Raw genomic sequence first — 16,573 nt, 5'->3', positions numbered from 1 at the left:
TCCATGATGAATTAGAAATGTAATAGTAAGCCGGTGAAAACTCATCCAGCTTCACTTTCAAAAATGCGCGGTAACTGTTGAGCGGCTACATTGACGCAGGCTACATTGACGCAGGCTACCTCACGTACGTAGCGTAACTTCCTTTCCTGTAAGGCCGTGATAGGCTGTTGCAGTGTACATTCCCATCAATCAAACAAAATCACACCATTGTTTCTTTATATTTTTAATGTTTTAATGATAAATAATACAACATTAGTATTTCTCAACACAAAATTGGCTACTATGATAATATAAAATAAGAATTAAAGTAATCTGTTTAAGAGATCTGTGCCTCAAGTGGGGGGGGGGGCACAAGCATTTTTGGGGGCGGGCCAGGCCCCTTATGGCCCGCCCATAGCGACGGGTGTGAGCTCAGTCAATCAGACAAGGATTTCCAGAAGTTTTAGATCGTGTCACAAACATAAAATAGATGCTCTGGGGTTAAACTACAAATATGTGACAAAGGTTGCTACCTAAAGGAATTGTACTATGTTGAAGGAGATAAGATAGGAAGCACTGAAGCTCATTTCCTTTTCATTTACAATAGGAATAGGAACCTCACTAAGAAAAAAGTATGGTGGCCCTGAGAGCTCAATGCACTGCAGTTTCGGAAACAGATGCACATACATGCAAACAAATTCAGAAAACATCTTCATCAACTTAACAACACATGAGCTGCAAATAGTAATTAGTGTTTCCAGTGGTGGCTCACCTGGTAATAAATAAACATGTGTTACCAAAACAGTTTTGGTCTCTAGCTCACCCACCTGTCACTCAAAGAGGCCATTCCCTCATTATGCATAACTTTAAGAGTTAATAAAAATGTAAACAGGTAAGTTATATAATAACTAAATAATGAGAGAGAGAGAGAGATAAACTGGATTAATAAATATAATTTATTTTTTCATTTTACAGTAACTCCGATCCACACTCCAGTAGGTGGCGGTAATACGCCTTAACGTTGGTTGCCACCCACCATTACAAAAAGAAGAAGTTCGTGGTCGTCGGGGCAGTAGCCCTGTTTCCAACAGCAGTGAAAGCAGCATTATCATTGGCTGCATTACCATTGGCTGCGTGAGTTGTGTTTGGCCCGGCAAGGACATACAGGGCTGGAATGACATTTGTGTGAGTTAGCTAAGTAATGCTAACTAGCTTGTTACTAGCCTTAACCTACCCGTCATTGCCGTACAAAACGTCTCCTGGAGGAGCATTGCATCTAGCAGGACTTCAGCGGGTTTTCGTCTGTAAAAGGTAACCTTACAGGTGGACATTTGCCAAGCCGGTGGCTAGCTCACTATAGCTGGTAGAGAGTTAGCCTAGCAAGCTAGTAGCTATCATTGGCTGTCACGGTGGGCAGCCAGCGCTAGCTTAACAGCATGGAAGGTAGTGTCAACGTTTAAGGGACGATATGTCGACCCTGTGTCCTGGCTATTTGTGGAGAAAACGGCCTCTTCTAAAATGTAACTGAATAGTGATCAATAGCGACTTAAAATGCAACTCTAATTGAATGACATTACATAAAGGATGAGGCTATAGTGAGAAATAGTGGCGCTAATCTCTCCTTGTTAGAGCAGTTTATTTAAAACTACAACAGTAAAGTGTTGTCTCTGTTCTGTCGCCAAATGGGGATTCTTGATTCTTACTGAAATAACCCGAAAGTGTTGCCATGCCTACAAATGACCAGCACTAGCTCATTAGCTGAGGATATTTAGTAATGACATCTGATGTATTTGTAGGACGTTGTATTAGGGCTGCGACTAACGCTACTCTTTATTGATCACTATAAAGTTTATATTAAGTGAACCGTTTATAATTGTATTTAAAATGTCAGAAACCACAGCTCACAAATGATGGTTGCGTGAGGTCTTCAAGCAATTTTCTTCACTAAGTAGGTTTATAATGAAGATACAGCTCCTTTTCACTTGTGCACAAGTTGTAAGATTGCAGTCTGGTGAAACATTTACTTTGTAGTATGTTCATGTCTGGTAAAGTCAGCCTCTGTCACCATGCAGTCTCTGATTATAAACTTGTGGTCTGCTGCAGGTCATGTGCTCCTGGCATTGGCTCAGAAAACCTCAGTGGACCCAAGTCGGAGAAAACCCCATCAGTGCTTTCAACTAGAATTTGCTTGACCTTTTTATTTCCTATACTGATACTTCAACATTAAGTATCTGCCAAAATGATATTGTTCCTGTCTTTAAAGCTGCACATAATTATTGTACATCAACAATGGATCAAATGACTATTTATAGTATGAAAGATGTTGCTCATAGTGACCAACCACAGAGAATTATCACCCACTCTGCAGATCCCCTCAGCTCCACACAGCTTTTTTGGATCTGTCAGCTCTTGTTTCTCTTGGTTTCACAGCCCACAGCAAACCAGGTCTTGCAATAAAAAAAAATAAAATAAAAAAAAAACACAAAGAGCTGCATTGATTGTTGCGTCAACTACTGGTGAGACAATGAAATACAATCCAGGAAAGTTCAAGAGCGATGAGTTTACAAACACTGTGCAGCAATTAATTACAGTATGTGACAAAAATTTACAGCTTTGAAAAGTTATCATAGTGTCATCATCATTTTATCTTCTGTCCCAATTAGGGCTGTAACTATGGATTATTTTCATTATCTATTAAAATACAATTACTCAGACCCTAAAGTGATATGTTCAGAATGCATGTTTTGACTGACCAACTTTTCAAATTCCAAAAGGTATTCAGTTTACTTTCATGTAAGTCAAAGTAAAGCGGCATAAATGGCCAGTGTCCTGGTGGAAACTCTGGGGGTCTCACTGTCACTAGCTCTGCCCTCTCCTCTCTGTGGTCTTAGGTTTGTGGAGGTGGAAAACCTGCTGCTGTAGTTGGGAGTCGTCCACAGTCATAAGGTCCTAAGAACACGGTGTGTGTGTCTTTGCGGCGTCCTGTGTGTTGCGGGTGATGCCTAGCTTGTGACTGGGGTTGCCTCGGCCCCTGTGGTGAATGGCTGTGAGCAGAGGGGGCATCGCCTTCTGGGTGGGTTGTGTCCGCAGCCATGGCAGAAGGCAACCCATCACAAAACAGAGCTGGACTCTCAGCCAGGTAATCTGCTTGATCCCCTCTTTCATTTCACATTTGAATTGGTGAAGGTTTGACAATATTTGTGCGCGTGACCCTCTGGCATACTTTTTATTTCTTCTTCACTGGTTCAGTCGGTCTTTCTCTACCTGCACTTTCATCATCAGTGCACATTTGCAAAACCACGGATGATGAGAGTGCAGGCAGAGGGAGACCGACTGAGCCAGTAAAGAAGAAAAAGGACCACTTTAAAGCGCTATGGCTGTGGTTGTGGGTCAACACAGTTCAGGTCGAAAAGGTTAAAGTTGTACAACGACAGTAAGAAACTCAAAACCTGCAGGGACCAATGCATCACCAAAAGCTCTGATCCCCTCCCTTCTTCTTTTCAGCAGTTAGATGAGAATAATTGCTCAACTATTAATCAACATGCAAGGTTATTGATTAATACCATACCATGATAATTAATACCAGCTGAGACAGTTAGTAGCACTAGTGCTACCAGTGGAAAAGTTAGTCTGGAGCCCTGGATTAGATACAATTTACAGTATAATTCACACAGCTTTATAGTTGTTTGTATTTTAATTTAAAGGCTAGCAGTTTCCCCTTTCTTCCAGTCTTTGTGCTAAGCTAGCCTAACCATGTCCTGGACCTGTCTCTGTACAGGATGCACACACTGCCATTGTAATGAAATGTCAGCATCAACACAGTATCTGAGCAAATGTTGTTTGTATGGTGAAATGATTTTTAACATACAAGCCCTTATTGCCCTTTCAGGCCTTCGACTGGTTGTGGATCCGTCAGACACGGCCCCTGACCAGTGCATCATGGGCCCTGGCGCCGCCCAACAGCCTGAGATATCAGAACAATAAGCAGCCGGTGCTGTCCCACCCGTTCCACAATGCCAGCCAGCCTCAGAGAGGGGGTTACTACGAAGAGGACTGGGAGGAGGCTCTCAGTGTGTGTGTGCTTGTGCGACCGGGCGAGTCGGACGGCCTCCACACCCTGCTGGAGATCCCTCTGTTTGGTCACAATAAACTAGGAGAGCTCCTCGCTCTGGGGGCTCACAAGTCCTCTGAGTTCTCCTTTTCCCTAACCACGGTGGATGGCAGCAGGGAGGATGACATCAGCATGGACAGCTTCAGGAGAAACGGTGTTGATGCTGTAGAGAGAGAACATGGCTGTTTCAGAAGCCTGTTTGAAGCGGAGAAGTGTCCTGCACCGTTCATGTACGGCTCTCAGTTTTATTGTTTTCATTGCCCGGGCACAGAGCCGGTACCTGGCAGTGGGCTGAAATCGAACCAGGATATTGGACTTGACAACAAGCCTGTGGAGCTGCCTCTTCTGCATCCTACCACTCTGTGTAGCCTTACAGGGGGGGGGCACACTGAAGGAGACAGTGAAGGAGAGGAGAAACTGGCCACGATGTATGAAAGACTGAGGATAGAGGTAAGAATACACACTGTGTCTGATAACATGATCTACACAGGAGGCATAGTGTTAGCAGCAGCAGCATCAGCGTCAGTGCTCTGTCTCTCACACAGGGTGCGTTCAGGCACAGTATGGAGTTGTAGGTCATCAGTGTTTTGGCAGTGCTCAGCACCAACATACGATCACTGCAGTGTCGCATGTAAAACATAAGTAAATAGATGTGAAGTGTAAAAACACGCTTTAGGACTTTATTACGAGCAAATAGCACGAGTGAGCGAGGTGTTCCGTGGCCTCTGGTGATAGCTGTATTGATTACAACAGAAGCGTGTGTGTTCTTTCAGACGTGTGTGAGATGGACCGGTGTAAAAACACAGCTGCAGCTCTTTCTATGCAGACTCACTGTGCGTGAATTAAAGTTGCAGCGTCACTGGCTGTCACTGCTGGTCTGAAGTGGTGAGGTGGGGAAGTGAGGACTTCTAAACCCAAACATCCAGTAACATGAAACGTTTAAGTAACACGTGTGTTTATGCCTCCGTCCCATTCTGGTGATGGCGATACCTCAGTAACACCTTCAGGGAGCTTATTCAAATTTGGCATGGACTCAAGGATGAACTAATAAGATTTTGGTTGTCAAAGGTCAAGGTCACTGTGACCTCACAAAACATGTCTTTGGCCATATCTGAAGAATTCATACATTGATTATGACACAATTTAATTCAAATGTCTATAAGGATAAAATGCATGCAACAACGTATTAATGGTATTTTGCGCATTCAAACACCGCAGCAACATGTTCACCGATAGAAGTTGGACAGTGCTGATTTAATAAGACACAAATACGACAGAAGTGCTAATAAACAGTAAATTTCTACAGCGTTCACTCTCGTTAATGTGCAGAGCAGCCATTGGATTTTGAGGTTTGAGGTTTCTGATCGCACGAGTCAGAAATCCAACTTCAGTGCAGCGTTCCAGCTGAAATTTCCAACAGGGAACTCGTAAATTCAGACGTCCGGGTTCAAATGGAACAAACCAGCTCCTCCTGTAAGATTACTGAATTGTGGATAGTTAGACCTTACCGTGATCAGTGTCCTACATGGGTCCCATTTTGCAAACGTGCACCCACAAAATACAGTACCAGAACCGACCCCCATTCATGTATCCAGAGTGGCTCCCTGTTGCTGACAGCTGCATTCTCAGTTCTGGAATGATGATAAATTGAGAGGGAAAGGTTGTGTGTTATAGACATTCACAATTAAAATGGAAAAATCATGTTGGCCAGTTGGAGTTTGATCAAATTACGCTTGTACCTTTTTTATTTTCATTTTTACAATGAATGAATGTAAGTATATATTTTAACCCGACCAGGGACAGGTAGGAAGCTTGTTGATGAGGCAGCACAAAGCACGTTGTTGGGATTTTGGTTGAAATTAGGTCTTATAATAAAGCCACTTGTTAGGAGCGAAGTCACTGCACTGAAATCTGCCGATTTCAAGAATCGGTGAGAACAAAATAAATAGTTGTAGCAAATATCCAACAGTAACAGACTAATGCCAAAGTTGCAGTGGTTATGTTTCGTTGTGAATATTAATGAACCATGTGAAATTTCACTGTGTTGGGTTAATAAGGGTCATTAATTCTGTGCATCATTGGCTCCTGACCAACTTTTTAACTAAAGTGTTGTGAAGTATTTTTTCCTTTTTTCTTGCTGAGCTGTTGCCGTCATGCTCCTCTGTGATTGGCTGAGCTGTCTCAGCGCTATGACCCCTGAGAATATATCACTACACCCTCTGATCCAACATCCAGTTTACCCAGCTCTTTTGAGTGTTGAGCAGATGCATGAACCAAAATGACAGTGATATAACGAGAATATTAGACTGGCTCTGTTCCAAGGCTGGATCTTCATTTTTTACTGTAGCTACAAATGTCAGTGGGATGTTGAAGACGGTTTCTTATTTCTGGAACGGAAGCCGGTTTTTGATTCAGCTCTTTTATATATTTCATCCTTCCAGTGTTTCAAATTGACTATAAAACATCTACTACATCTATAACACATGTGCTGTGAAACGTAGGCATGAGTGGCGCTCTCGCTGTGACGCTGCTGCTGGTCTGCTTTAACAGCTGAATGCCAGCTTCATAAAGATAGAATGTATTGTCGAGCTCTTGTGCCAGATTGCTCTCGACTGTAGTTGTACTTACTACACACTGAGTGAACTCATTTGTTTGTTTTCCAGCTTCCCAGTTTCTTTATAAAGAACCACGATTACACCATGTACTCGAGCGATATGGAATTCATCAATGGCCTCTTGAATACCAAGACCAGGTGAATCTGTTTGTTCAATTTGAGCTAATGGTGACGCATCATTACAGACACTGCTCTCCTCTGACTACATACTGTATCCAGGTTTCTCTGGTTGTGATTGTCGCTGTGTGTGTTGGTGTAGAGGCCGTGTGCTGTACCAGCTCACCCTCTCCCTGTGGCGCCTGCTGTGTCTTTGTTACTACGCCGAGGCTCGGCTGGAGGTGCTGAAGCTCACCAAGCACATGGAGGACGGGACCATCAAGGCTCGCTGGAGGATCAGAGGCCTTCCCGTCCACTCTCTGCTGCTGCGCTTCTATCGCAAAGACAAGACTCACCTTTACAGGTAACGCACAGAACAAGAGACTGAAGGTGGTGCTGTTACCAACTCTTACTAGGTTTAGTCTGCCTGTAATTCACTATTTTCAAAGCCTTTGCTTAAATAAAATATGCATCATACAGAATGTTTGACTTCAGGTGTTTAAGTCTTTACAATCTTACTTATCCAAATGTCATCTGTTGTAGGTCATATGATGCATTCTCTACTTTTTACATCGGGCAAGATGGACTCATTCATTGTCATAAAGTTGAAAAGGTAAGCAGCTTACTCCCATGAAGTACCTGCTGACATGAACAAGTGACTGCAGTGGATTTTTTTTCTTTTTTTTTGAGTGTTTCTGAAAGAGAGAACGAGAAATCCCCAGTAGCAGGATGGAAAAGGAGTTAAGCTTTACTCTTGTTGTCCTTTAAAACTGATGGAATGAAGATGAAGTGAATGTTGAAGTTATCAGTCATCTGACTTTCATCACTGTCGCTGGCTGAAATGTTATCAGAAGATAATCCAAAGATGTTCATGGGAAGGACATTTGTCCACATGTGTCAACAGGCCAGATACTGAATCCTGTGTGTGTGTGTGTGTGTGTGTGTGTGTGTGTGTGTGTGTGTGTGTGTGTGTGTGTGTGTGTGTGTGTGTGTGTGTGTGTGTGGAACACGGTGCTGTATGAATGGGTGAATGTGACCTATGCAGTAAAGCCTTATGAGTGTAAGATGCCTAAGAAAGTTCAGCAGCATCTGCCAGCAGCCATCTGTAATGGAAGAAACAAGAAAAAGTGACAATTCAACGGAACTAATAGAAATAAATGTATTTAATACAGTATATTAAATAGATAAAAGAGCTAATATAGCTATTAGCTGTATTTTTGGCTGGACCACAACAGCAGGGCCAGCCCTATAATTGTGAATGTCACTGACTGATGATATTTCAACCACTGGTCAGTGGAGTCTGACCGCAGTCCTCTGAGCTGCTTTGGTTTCCCAGCTGCTCAGGAACTGCAGGGAAGAGGAGAAGCGCTTCCAATACACTGAGCCACGCCTCCATTACAGCAAATAAACTACTTTCATTACATGTATCATTATTACTGAAGGAGGCAGAAGAATAACTAAACACCGAGCAGAGGGAGGGAGAGAGAGAAGTCATCTGTAACGAGGCTTCGTACTAACGACAAAGACCAACTTTACATATCAAACAGAGGGAGTTAGACATGACCTGCCTCTAATAAGTCTGTTACATTCTGGAGTTGAAGTAAATTAAGACTAAACTATTGTGAATCCAGACTGTGCTCTGTGTGAGAGACTAAATAATAAAGATAGTCTGTCTCTTCTAACTTTCTCTGTGAGTGATCATGTTACAGTAAATCCAGCTGAAATCACAGCTCAGTCTTTGTCTTTAATTCATGCATTTGGTGACTTTGTCAGACGATGTCACAGTTATAAAATCAATTTGACCATAGGAGGTCCAGACATATACTATAGGTGTAGACCCAGTCTTGTTCATTTTAACTTGTATGTATTCAGTATCTATTAAACAGCTGACACCGGCAGAGGAGGATTCATGTGTGTTTTCGTTTTGTTAATCTGTTTATAAATTACAGTCTGACTACGATTTGCTACTTGTTTTAATAAACTGTTTGATATTTTTCTACACGGGAGAGGCTCACATGGCGTAGGGCAAAATATGCTAAATTATTATTGTTATTATTTTTGCAGCTATCGCAATTTCAGTTGGTATGGTCATTTTTTTTCATTTCATTTTCACCGAAAAAATGTGTAGGTCGGGCCGTCTCTGTAGCACGAAGCACAATGCTTATGGTGCTAACAACAACAAAAAAATAGCAGCTCCTGCAATTTGGATATTGCACTTGGCCATATTGTGATTTCCATTATACACTGCTCAAAAAAACATAAAATCACACATCGGATCTTGATGAGGGAATTATTCAAGTTAAAAATCTTTACTGATGTTCTATAGATGTTCATTGTATAGAGAACAAAATGACAAAAATCAAAGTAACAAATTGAAATCACAGAATTTCATCACAGCATCTCATAATGTGACTCAGCAGTGTGTATTGCCCCCACGTGTCTGTATACACTCCTGACAACGTGTGGGTGGTGTCCTGGGGGATCTCCTCCCAGACCTGGATCATGACATCACTGAGCTCCTGGACAGTCTGTGGCAATACTTGGCAGCGTTGGATGCACTGATGCGAGCGTGCCATAGGTGCTCAACTGGATTTAAGTCAGGGGAACATGTGGGTCAGTCAATGGCATCAATGCCTTCATCATCCAGGAACTGCCTACACACTCTGGACACATGAGGCCGGGCGTTGTCCTGCACAAGGAGGAACCCAGGGCCACTGCACCAGCGTCAGGTCATCCAAGTACCTAACAGCAGTCAGGTACCATTGGCTGTGAGATGGCAGTCTGTGTGACCCTCCAAGGATATGTCTTACCAGACCATCACTGACCCACCACCAGCCGGTCAAGCTGGATGATGTTGCAGGCAGCATAAAATTCACCACGGCGTCTCCAGACTCTTTCACACCTGTCACATGTGCTCAGTGTGAACTTACTCTCATCTGGGAAGAGAATGGGCTGCTAGTGGCAGACCTGCCAGTCGAACTGCAGGGTGCTGGGCTGTGAGCACAGGTCCCACTAGAGGATGTGGGGCATCATGCCACCCTCATGGAGTCTGTTTCTGACAGTGGTCAGAAACTTGCACACCATTAGCCTGCTGGAGGTCATGCTGCAGGGCTCTGGCAGTGCTCCTCCTGTTCCTCCTCACAAAGGAGCAGGTACCGGTCCTGCTGCTGGGTTGATGCCCTTCTTCGGCCCTGTCCAGCTCTCCTCATGTAACGGCCGGTCTCCTGGTATCTCCTCCATGCTCTTGAGACTGTGCTGGGAGACACAGCACGTATGGATGTGCCATCAGTGCAGTATATTTTGATTAAATGCGCAGCCCTTATTTGGCTTTTATACATAGTGCACTGGGCCCTGGAGGATTCATGTGTGTTATCATTTTATTAATCTGTTTATACATTAGAAAGTCTGGGTGAGTTGATATTGTCTTACACAGGAGAGGCTAACATGATGGTTATACACAGCGCACTCTGCGCCCGAAGATTCAGTGTTTTGTTTACAGACTCTCAGCTTCCTGTTTGACTGTCCTCTGTCTCTGTGTTACAGGTGATGCCCGCTCAGCCCCCTGTCCTTCCCGGAGTAACCTCCCTCCTGGCGGGGGCTCTGGTGGCTCTGGGGGTGCAGGAGCATCGACCTGCTCTCAACCTGCTGCCCCTCCTCCTGTCCTCGCTTCGACAGAGCAGAAACTGACCCCAGGATGACCATTAGAGGAATAACGGCCGGTGGAATCAACAGAGTGTGACTCTGAAAAGCTTTGTTCATTTTCAACATAGGAACATTAACATGGAAGGTTCGTTTTTTTAATTCTAAAGTCTCGTGTAGTTGCTTCTGAATTAAAACACAAAGTCAAGACCTTCCACTGCTTTTCCTTTATCTAAATGTAGTTTTAGCTGTTGTTGGTTAACTTGAACACAGGCTCCCGGTGTCACAGGGCTGTCGTCTCTGCCAGTCAGGTGTAATTTTTCCAACTTTCCCACACAAATGAAAAAAATCTGAACATGAGACAAAATCATTTCTAAATAGAATGTGAAACTCAGTTTTTCTGTTTTTAAGCTGAATATTAAACTGATCAACTCTGCAGATCAGAACACTGTGATCAGACTCCACGTGAGGGAACATGAGTAACTTTGTAGCGCAGCGCTAACCTCTGCCGTAGCATCACACATCTCACGTGCTGCAGCCATGTGCAGCTGCCAGTGAAGTCACTTCACTCTTCCTCCTCTATAAGGAGTAGTTCAACATTTTGGCAAATAAGATGAGAAGGTGGATGTCGATTCTATATCTGTGTGTTCAAGGGAAATGACCGTACTTTTCAACCTGGGTCCTATTGTCATAACGGTGTCTACTCTTATGCTAACTTTACCCTGGTTGTAGAGAGTCAGGACATAAATCTACAAAGCTTCAAACTTCAGCTCAAGATAAATAGATAACACTGATTTCCCAATTTGATATGATTTGATTCGATATGAATATGAACAACAGCAGTTCTGCTTGGATATGAATGCTGTAAATTGTTCCTTTAACCTGGTGCATTATTAGAAATATTAATGTTTACATTAAGAATGAACACAAAGCAGTTACATTAATGCAGTTTAGACACACCTCAAGAAATGTAAGTAATGTGTGTTGCTAACGCAGTGCAACAGCAACATAGTGTATGAACAATTACACATGGCGGCTTCTATCGGCTTCTTTTTGCACATCTTGCATAAGGCCAGGAACACACTGGCTGCGTGGCGGCTGCAGGACATCTTGGCGCTCACGTTAACGGGTTAGTGTTTGTGTGCACAATAAACTAACGAGCTACAACATGCTAATCATTCTTAGAGATGTTTGCTGTGTTTTGAACTGTGAACAGATCCAGGCTAGGTCTGTCCCCTGCTGCTAGTCTTTACGCTAAGCTAGGCTAACCGCGTCCTGGCTCCAGCTACGTACGTGACATGCAGACATCAGATTGATATCCATCTTTTTATGAACTATTTTTCAGTATCACAGTGGCTTCATGTGGAGGAGTGATTTTCAACCTGAGCTTGGTCCCAGGACACCTGGGGGGTTTCTGACTTCATCATTAACATCAATATCTCTTTTGTGATGTATTCTTTATGTCATGCGATGTTTTGAGAATCGGCTCATTTTCAGTTCCTAGCTGTGGGTTCTGCCTGGGTCTGGGTCTGGGTCCGGGTCCAAGCACACTTATGGTATAGTTGAATAAAATAAGACTCGCTGTGATCTGGGCCTCTCAACACTCAATCATGACTTGAACTTTAACTCGATGGGGAGATTTTCTGGTGGGAAGTGTTGTTGACGTGATCCTGCTGATCAAAGAGGTTATTTTGGTTAAGTGAAGCCTATTTGTGTAAATCACAGGTGATGTGCGTGATGGCAGCCTTGTGTCTTTGCTGGAACCTCTGGTTCACTACATTTCACTAAATACGCTCAGAGAGGGAGACACACTGATAACACTTAGATTATAGATGTTCAAATCAGACTTTGTCACACACACACACACACTGACACTGTACAGATCATATGCTATTAAATCACTAACGCAACAGAAAAAAAGAACAATTTTTGAATAATAATAAAAGGTTGCAGACTTAAGATTTTTACCTGTTCCACTTCGTCCTGGCTGCAGCCCGCTGCCTCCCTGATCTATGTCTTAGTAATGTTGAAGCAATGAATCTTTCCTGGAAGGTATTCATGGTGCTGCCCTCATTTGTTCACATGAAAAGTGACAGAAGTGTGGCCACACTCATGCTTCGTCCACACTACTACGTTTGAGTTTTAAAACTTGTCTCTTTTCCTACATTTACTCCGGAGTTTTCCATCTCCTAAAACAGAGACTTTCAGAAACTCTGTCGGCCCCATTTTATTTTGAAAACTCTGGGGTTGTGTTTTATTTTGAAAATTCTGAGTTTGTGTTGTATCTGCACGGACAGAAACTGAGACCTTTGGAAACGGTGACGTCACACCCACAGTCTCTCCTGATTGGCTCTCATCAGCCTGGACTAGCTGTGGTGAATACTGAATACTGTGGTGAATGATAATGAATTACATTGTTACTGACCGTGTTGTCTTTGCTAGCAGCTGCTGTTCACTTAACATTCTCTATTTTAATGCTACAACTGTCTTCTGAGCAGCTACATCTTCACGGCAGATTGGAGGCTACAGTGAGTCGCTATCAGAAAGTGACCAGATGGGCCTGGGCTAGCTGGTTAGCATGCTAACTTCAGTAGAAGAAAAGATGTGATAGAGACGAGTTAACATTGGTGTTTGTATCCACCTCTGGGGACAGCTGTTGAAAGGAATAGAAAGGAATGAAGTTTGATGCTGAACTCACAACATTTCTTCCAGACTGGTAAGTAAACAGCTGCTAATGCTAACATTAGCTTTGTAGCAGTAGCAAAACTTACATACAGCTACTTCTGTCACAAGCCAGTGCAGTACCATGAATGTCTTTGAGGGGAGGAAGTGCAACGTTATCCCCGTTTCTGTTCGTCTTGCCTGCCCTTACAGGATTTTCTTACACACTTATGAAATCTCTCCAACCTTTTTCGCCTTCTCATGGTCGATGTGTCTGTCAGTGTTGCGAAGCTGTGAAGTTCATATAAGAGCCTCGCAAATCATCAAATCATCAAAAAAAGTTGAAAATACTTGGGTTGCCCTTGTTTGTGTGAAACCCATAGGTTCCTAAGGATGATCATCTTTAAAAAAATATATATATATATATAGACTGAAAAAAGGCTCAGTAGTTTCTTGCTTACTGTAGTTTTTGACAAACGTTCGGCTCAGAAGTACAATGCACTCACTGAGCACTTTACTAGGGACACCTGTACACCTGCGTATTATTAGAATTATCCAGTCACATGGCAGCAGTTTAATGTATAACCTCCTGCAGATCCAGGTGAGGAGCTGCAGTTAATGAGGAGAAACATGATCTCAGTGACTTTGACAGTGACATGATTGTTGGTCTGAGTGTTTCTCAAACTGCTGATCTCCTGGATTTTCACACTCAGTCTCTAGAGTTTTTACTCGGAGTGGAGCAACAACAAAAGCATCCAGTGAGCAGCAGCTCTGTGTCGATGTGAGAGGTCAGAGGAGAATGGACAGACTGGTTGGAGCTGACCGAAAGACTACGGTCACTCAGATAACCACTCTTTACAACTCTGCTGAGCAGAACGCTTCAGAGTGACAAACACATCCAACCAACAACAGCTTGAGTGCTAGCACTACACACAACTATCACACAGTGGTTGTGGGATTTAAAAAAAAAACCTAAAATCAATCCAAGTACAGTAACAGCAGTGTATTCAACTGTAACTTTAAAAATAAAAAGTGAGTCTTCAAAGATTGGGCAAACACTTTTGGTCGTGTTGGTGTTCATAAAGCTCAATATACATGTTAGCAGGGTCATAATGGAGTACGAGCCAAATGTCACTGTCCAATCTCACAACAAAATTGTTTCATAAATTAATGAAAGGCAACAGTAAAGAAACGTCTATATTCAGGTCATTGCACTGGAAATTCATCAGCTCCTCATCTGAGACGACTAATGCTTTTTTTTAATGTCAGCAAAAACTTGTCAGGTGCCACACTGGCTGCTTAGCTCTGTGCAACATGAATGAACACATGAATACATGGTTATAGACTAAAGTGTGATGAAAGCCTCCAGCTGTTCCTTTAAAAAAAAAAAAAAAAAAAAAAAGCTCTGACCTGTACTAAATGCATCCATGTTTGTCATCACTGCTAAACGCAAAGATGTCCGTATAGGAACAGTTTCTCTTGAACTTTGACTTGGTTGTGAAGTTGTGCCTAAATGAGTTGGTGTATATACTCAAGGTGGGGGCTCAAGCATTTGCTGTGACTTCGCTGTAAAGTTTCACACTGCTTGAAAATATTTAGTGCTTCTCCAAACCGAGCAATAAAGCATGCTGTAACAGTAGCTGTGGTACATCAGGGATCGGACATGCTCTGGTGTGTATTTATCAGTCATGCCTGTGTTAGAAACATGACTCGTCGGGTTCTGTGTTGCTTAATTCCCGTATGTACTTCTGCAATAACTCCTGTGTGAATCCTGATTGTGTGAATAAACAATCCCATGATGAATAAAGATCAGTGTTAATGTCATTTGTCATTTTTGGATGGTGATGGTGATGCCAGTGTGTTGGGGGTCCACTTTGGCCCAGAGGAGGATATTACAAGTACTGACCAGGCTGACATTACATCTGTTGTGGATATTCACAGTTCCAGAGGATGAACCCCTCAGACCTTTCTGACCTTACTGTCAGCTCCCCAGGGGGTGCACCCTTCCCTTTTTTTTGGATACCGCAGATATTTTGTTTTGTGGCACCCTCAGGAGAAATGGTCAGCTTTGTGTTGAAGATGTCTCACAATCTAATCAACAGCTAACTAAAAACGCAGCTGAGCACATTCCTGTTCCCAGCAGGATCAACTGGCTGGAGAAGTAAATACGCTTTTCAGCCACACTAGCAGTGTAGCTCCAGGAATGCAGACTGACATATGTCAACAACTATGGGATGGATCACCATGAAATCTGGTACAATTATTTTTGACCATCAGAGGATGAACCCCAATGACATCCAATAACTTTTCCTCTGGCGCATCATTAGGTCAGAATCTCCAACGCTTTGGTTCATTACTCAGTTCCTGCAAAACCAATGACCTTCCCACCCGCGTCAGCTGGATGTGACCAAACGTGACCTCAGAGGAAAACAGACATGGAGGCGGAGCCTGTACTACAAAGCAGGGTCAACAGATCCAGGATATCTATTTATCTGACTTCACTGAGCCTAACAACTGCAGTCAGGCTAAGCAGTCACACAATGCTGGTTATCAGCTCAACAAGTCAACCCAGGTTTTCCAGAGTGTGTTCAGATGAAAGGGGCGGAGTTCGCAGCATATGGCCAATCACAAACATGGAAACATGGACAAGTCTAGTGGCAGTGGAGTGACAAAGAGGAAATTATAATAGAAAAATATGAAGATGTTAAACACAAGAAGGACATCTAGTAAAAAATCTCAGACTGTGAATGTGTAACTTAATGACTTATAGTATCACCGCTCATCATCAGCACAAGTAGATCTATAGTTACATCTGTGTATTCCATCAGATGCGTGTGTTGTTTAGATGTCTGTATGACAGCTGCAGCCCCAGGCTGTCAAATAAAAAGGAAACAAAAACATAATTAAAGCAGTTAGTCAGCTTTAGTGTTGGTCTCTGTTGTAGGATGATGTCGGTGTTCGAAAGCACAGTGAAATTTGACACTGTTGCAACCAACAGGAAAAAAATGAAATGAAGAAGACAGGAGGGTCCACTCCTGCTGAGGAGGAACCCTCTGGAATATTGAGGGTCGCTCATAAGAAATGGTCTCTGAGCAGCCTGAGCGATCCACTGAGCTCCATGCCATAGTCTACCGCCAGTGACGCCATTTTCCAAGAGAACTGATTGGTCAGTGGGCGGAGCTTTTATATGAGTTTCATGTGCTCCAGAGCAGGTTAAGTGTGCAAGTTACCATGCCGATGTCCCCTGGTAAGAGGAGAACCACCACTGTAGAAAACCCAGGGTTTACCTCACTAACTAGAGTCCTGCTCTGTGGCACAGGCCTTGAACCAGAAAACAAAACATGAGATAAAACCTGGATGTCACGGCTGGAAACAGCATGGCAGGAGCCAGAGGAAATAAAGTTTTAGTGTTAGATGGTGGTGACAGCTCCTCAACCATCCCTGTCCCTCAGCTCACCCCTTCTTTTTCTTTT

At 43.1% G+C, this 16,573-nt stretch overlaps 1 protein-coding gene across 1 annotated transcript; it reads left to right on the top strand.

Annotated features, from left to right (window-relative positions):
- Positions 1–1,058: 1,058 nt before the first annotated feature.
- c16h6orf136 (chromosome 16 C6orf136 homolog) lies at positions 1,059–14,912 on the top strand. The gene is made up of 7 exons (XM_056399379.1): positions 1,059–1,290; positions 2,871–3,118; positions 3,869–4,540; positions 6,754–6,842; positions 6,964–7,164; positions 7,344–7,413; positions 10,344–14,912. The coding sequence occupies exons 2-7, from the start codon at positions 3,020–3,022 to the stop codon at positions 10,485–10,487; spliced, it is 1,275 nt and encodes a 424-aa protein (XP_056255354.1). The 5' UTR covers positions 1,059–1,290; positions 2,871–3,019; the 3' UTR covers positions 10,488–14,912.
- Positions 14,913–16,573: the final 1,661 nt, after the last annotated feature.

This window comes from Seriola aureovittata, chromosome 16 (assembly GCF_021018895.1).
Source record: "Seriola aureovittata isolate HTS-2021-v1 ecotype China chromosome 16, ASM2101889v1, whole genome shotgun sequence".
NCBI classification, from domain to species: Eukaryota; Metazoa; Chordata; class Actinopteri; order Carangiformes; family Carangidae; genus Seriola; species Seriola aureovittata.
This window is presented reverse-complemented; position numbering and strand designations above follow the sequence as displayed.

What these genes read in the sequence shown, in the direction of transcription:
- c16h6orf136 (XM_056399379.1), top strand. Translation starts at nt 3,020, where the DNA reads ATGGCTGTGAGCAGAGGGGGCATCGCCTTCTGGGTGGGTTGTGTCCGC. An exon ending in GACAAGACTCACCTTTACAG is followed by an intron (nt 7,165 to 7,343) that starts GTAACGCACAGA and finishes CATCTGTTGTAG; the next exon opens with GTCATATGATGCATTCTCTA. An exon ending in ATTGTCATAAAGTTGAAAAG is followed by an intron (nt 7,414 to 10,343) that starts GTAAGCAGCTTA and finishes TCTGTGTTACAG; the next exon opens with GTGATGCCCGCTCAGCCCCC.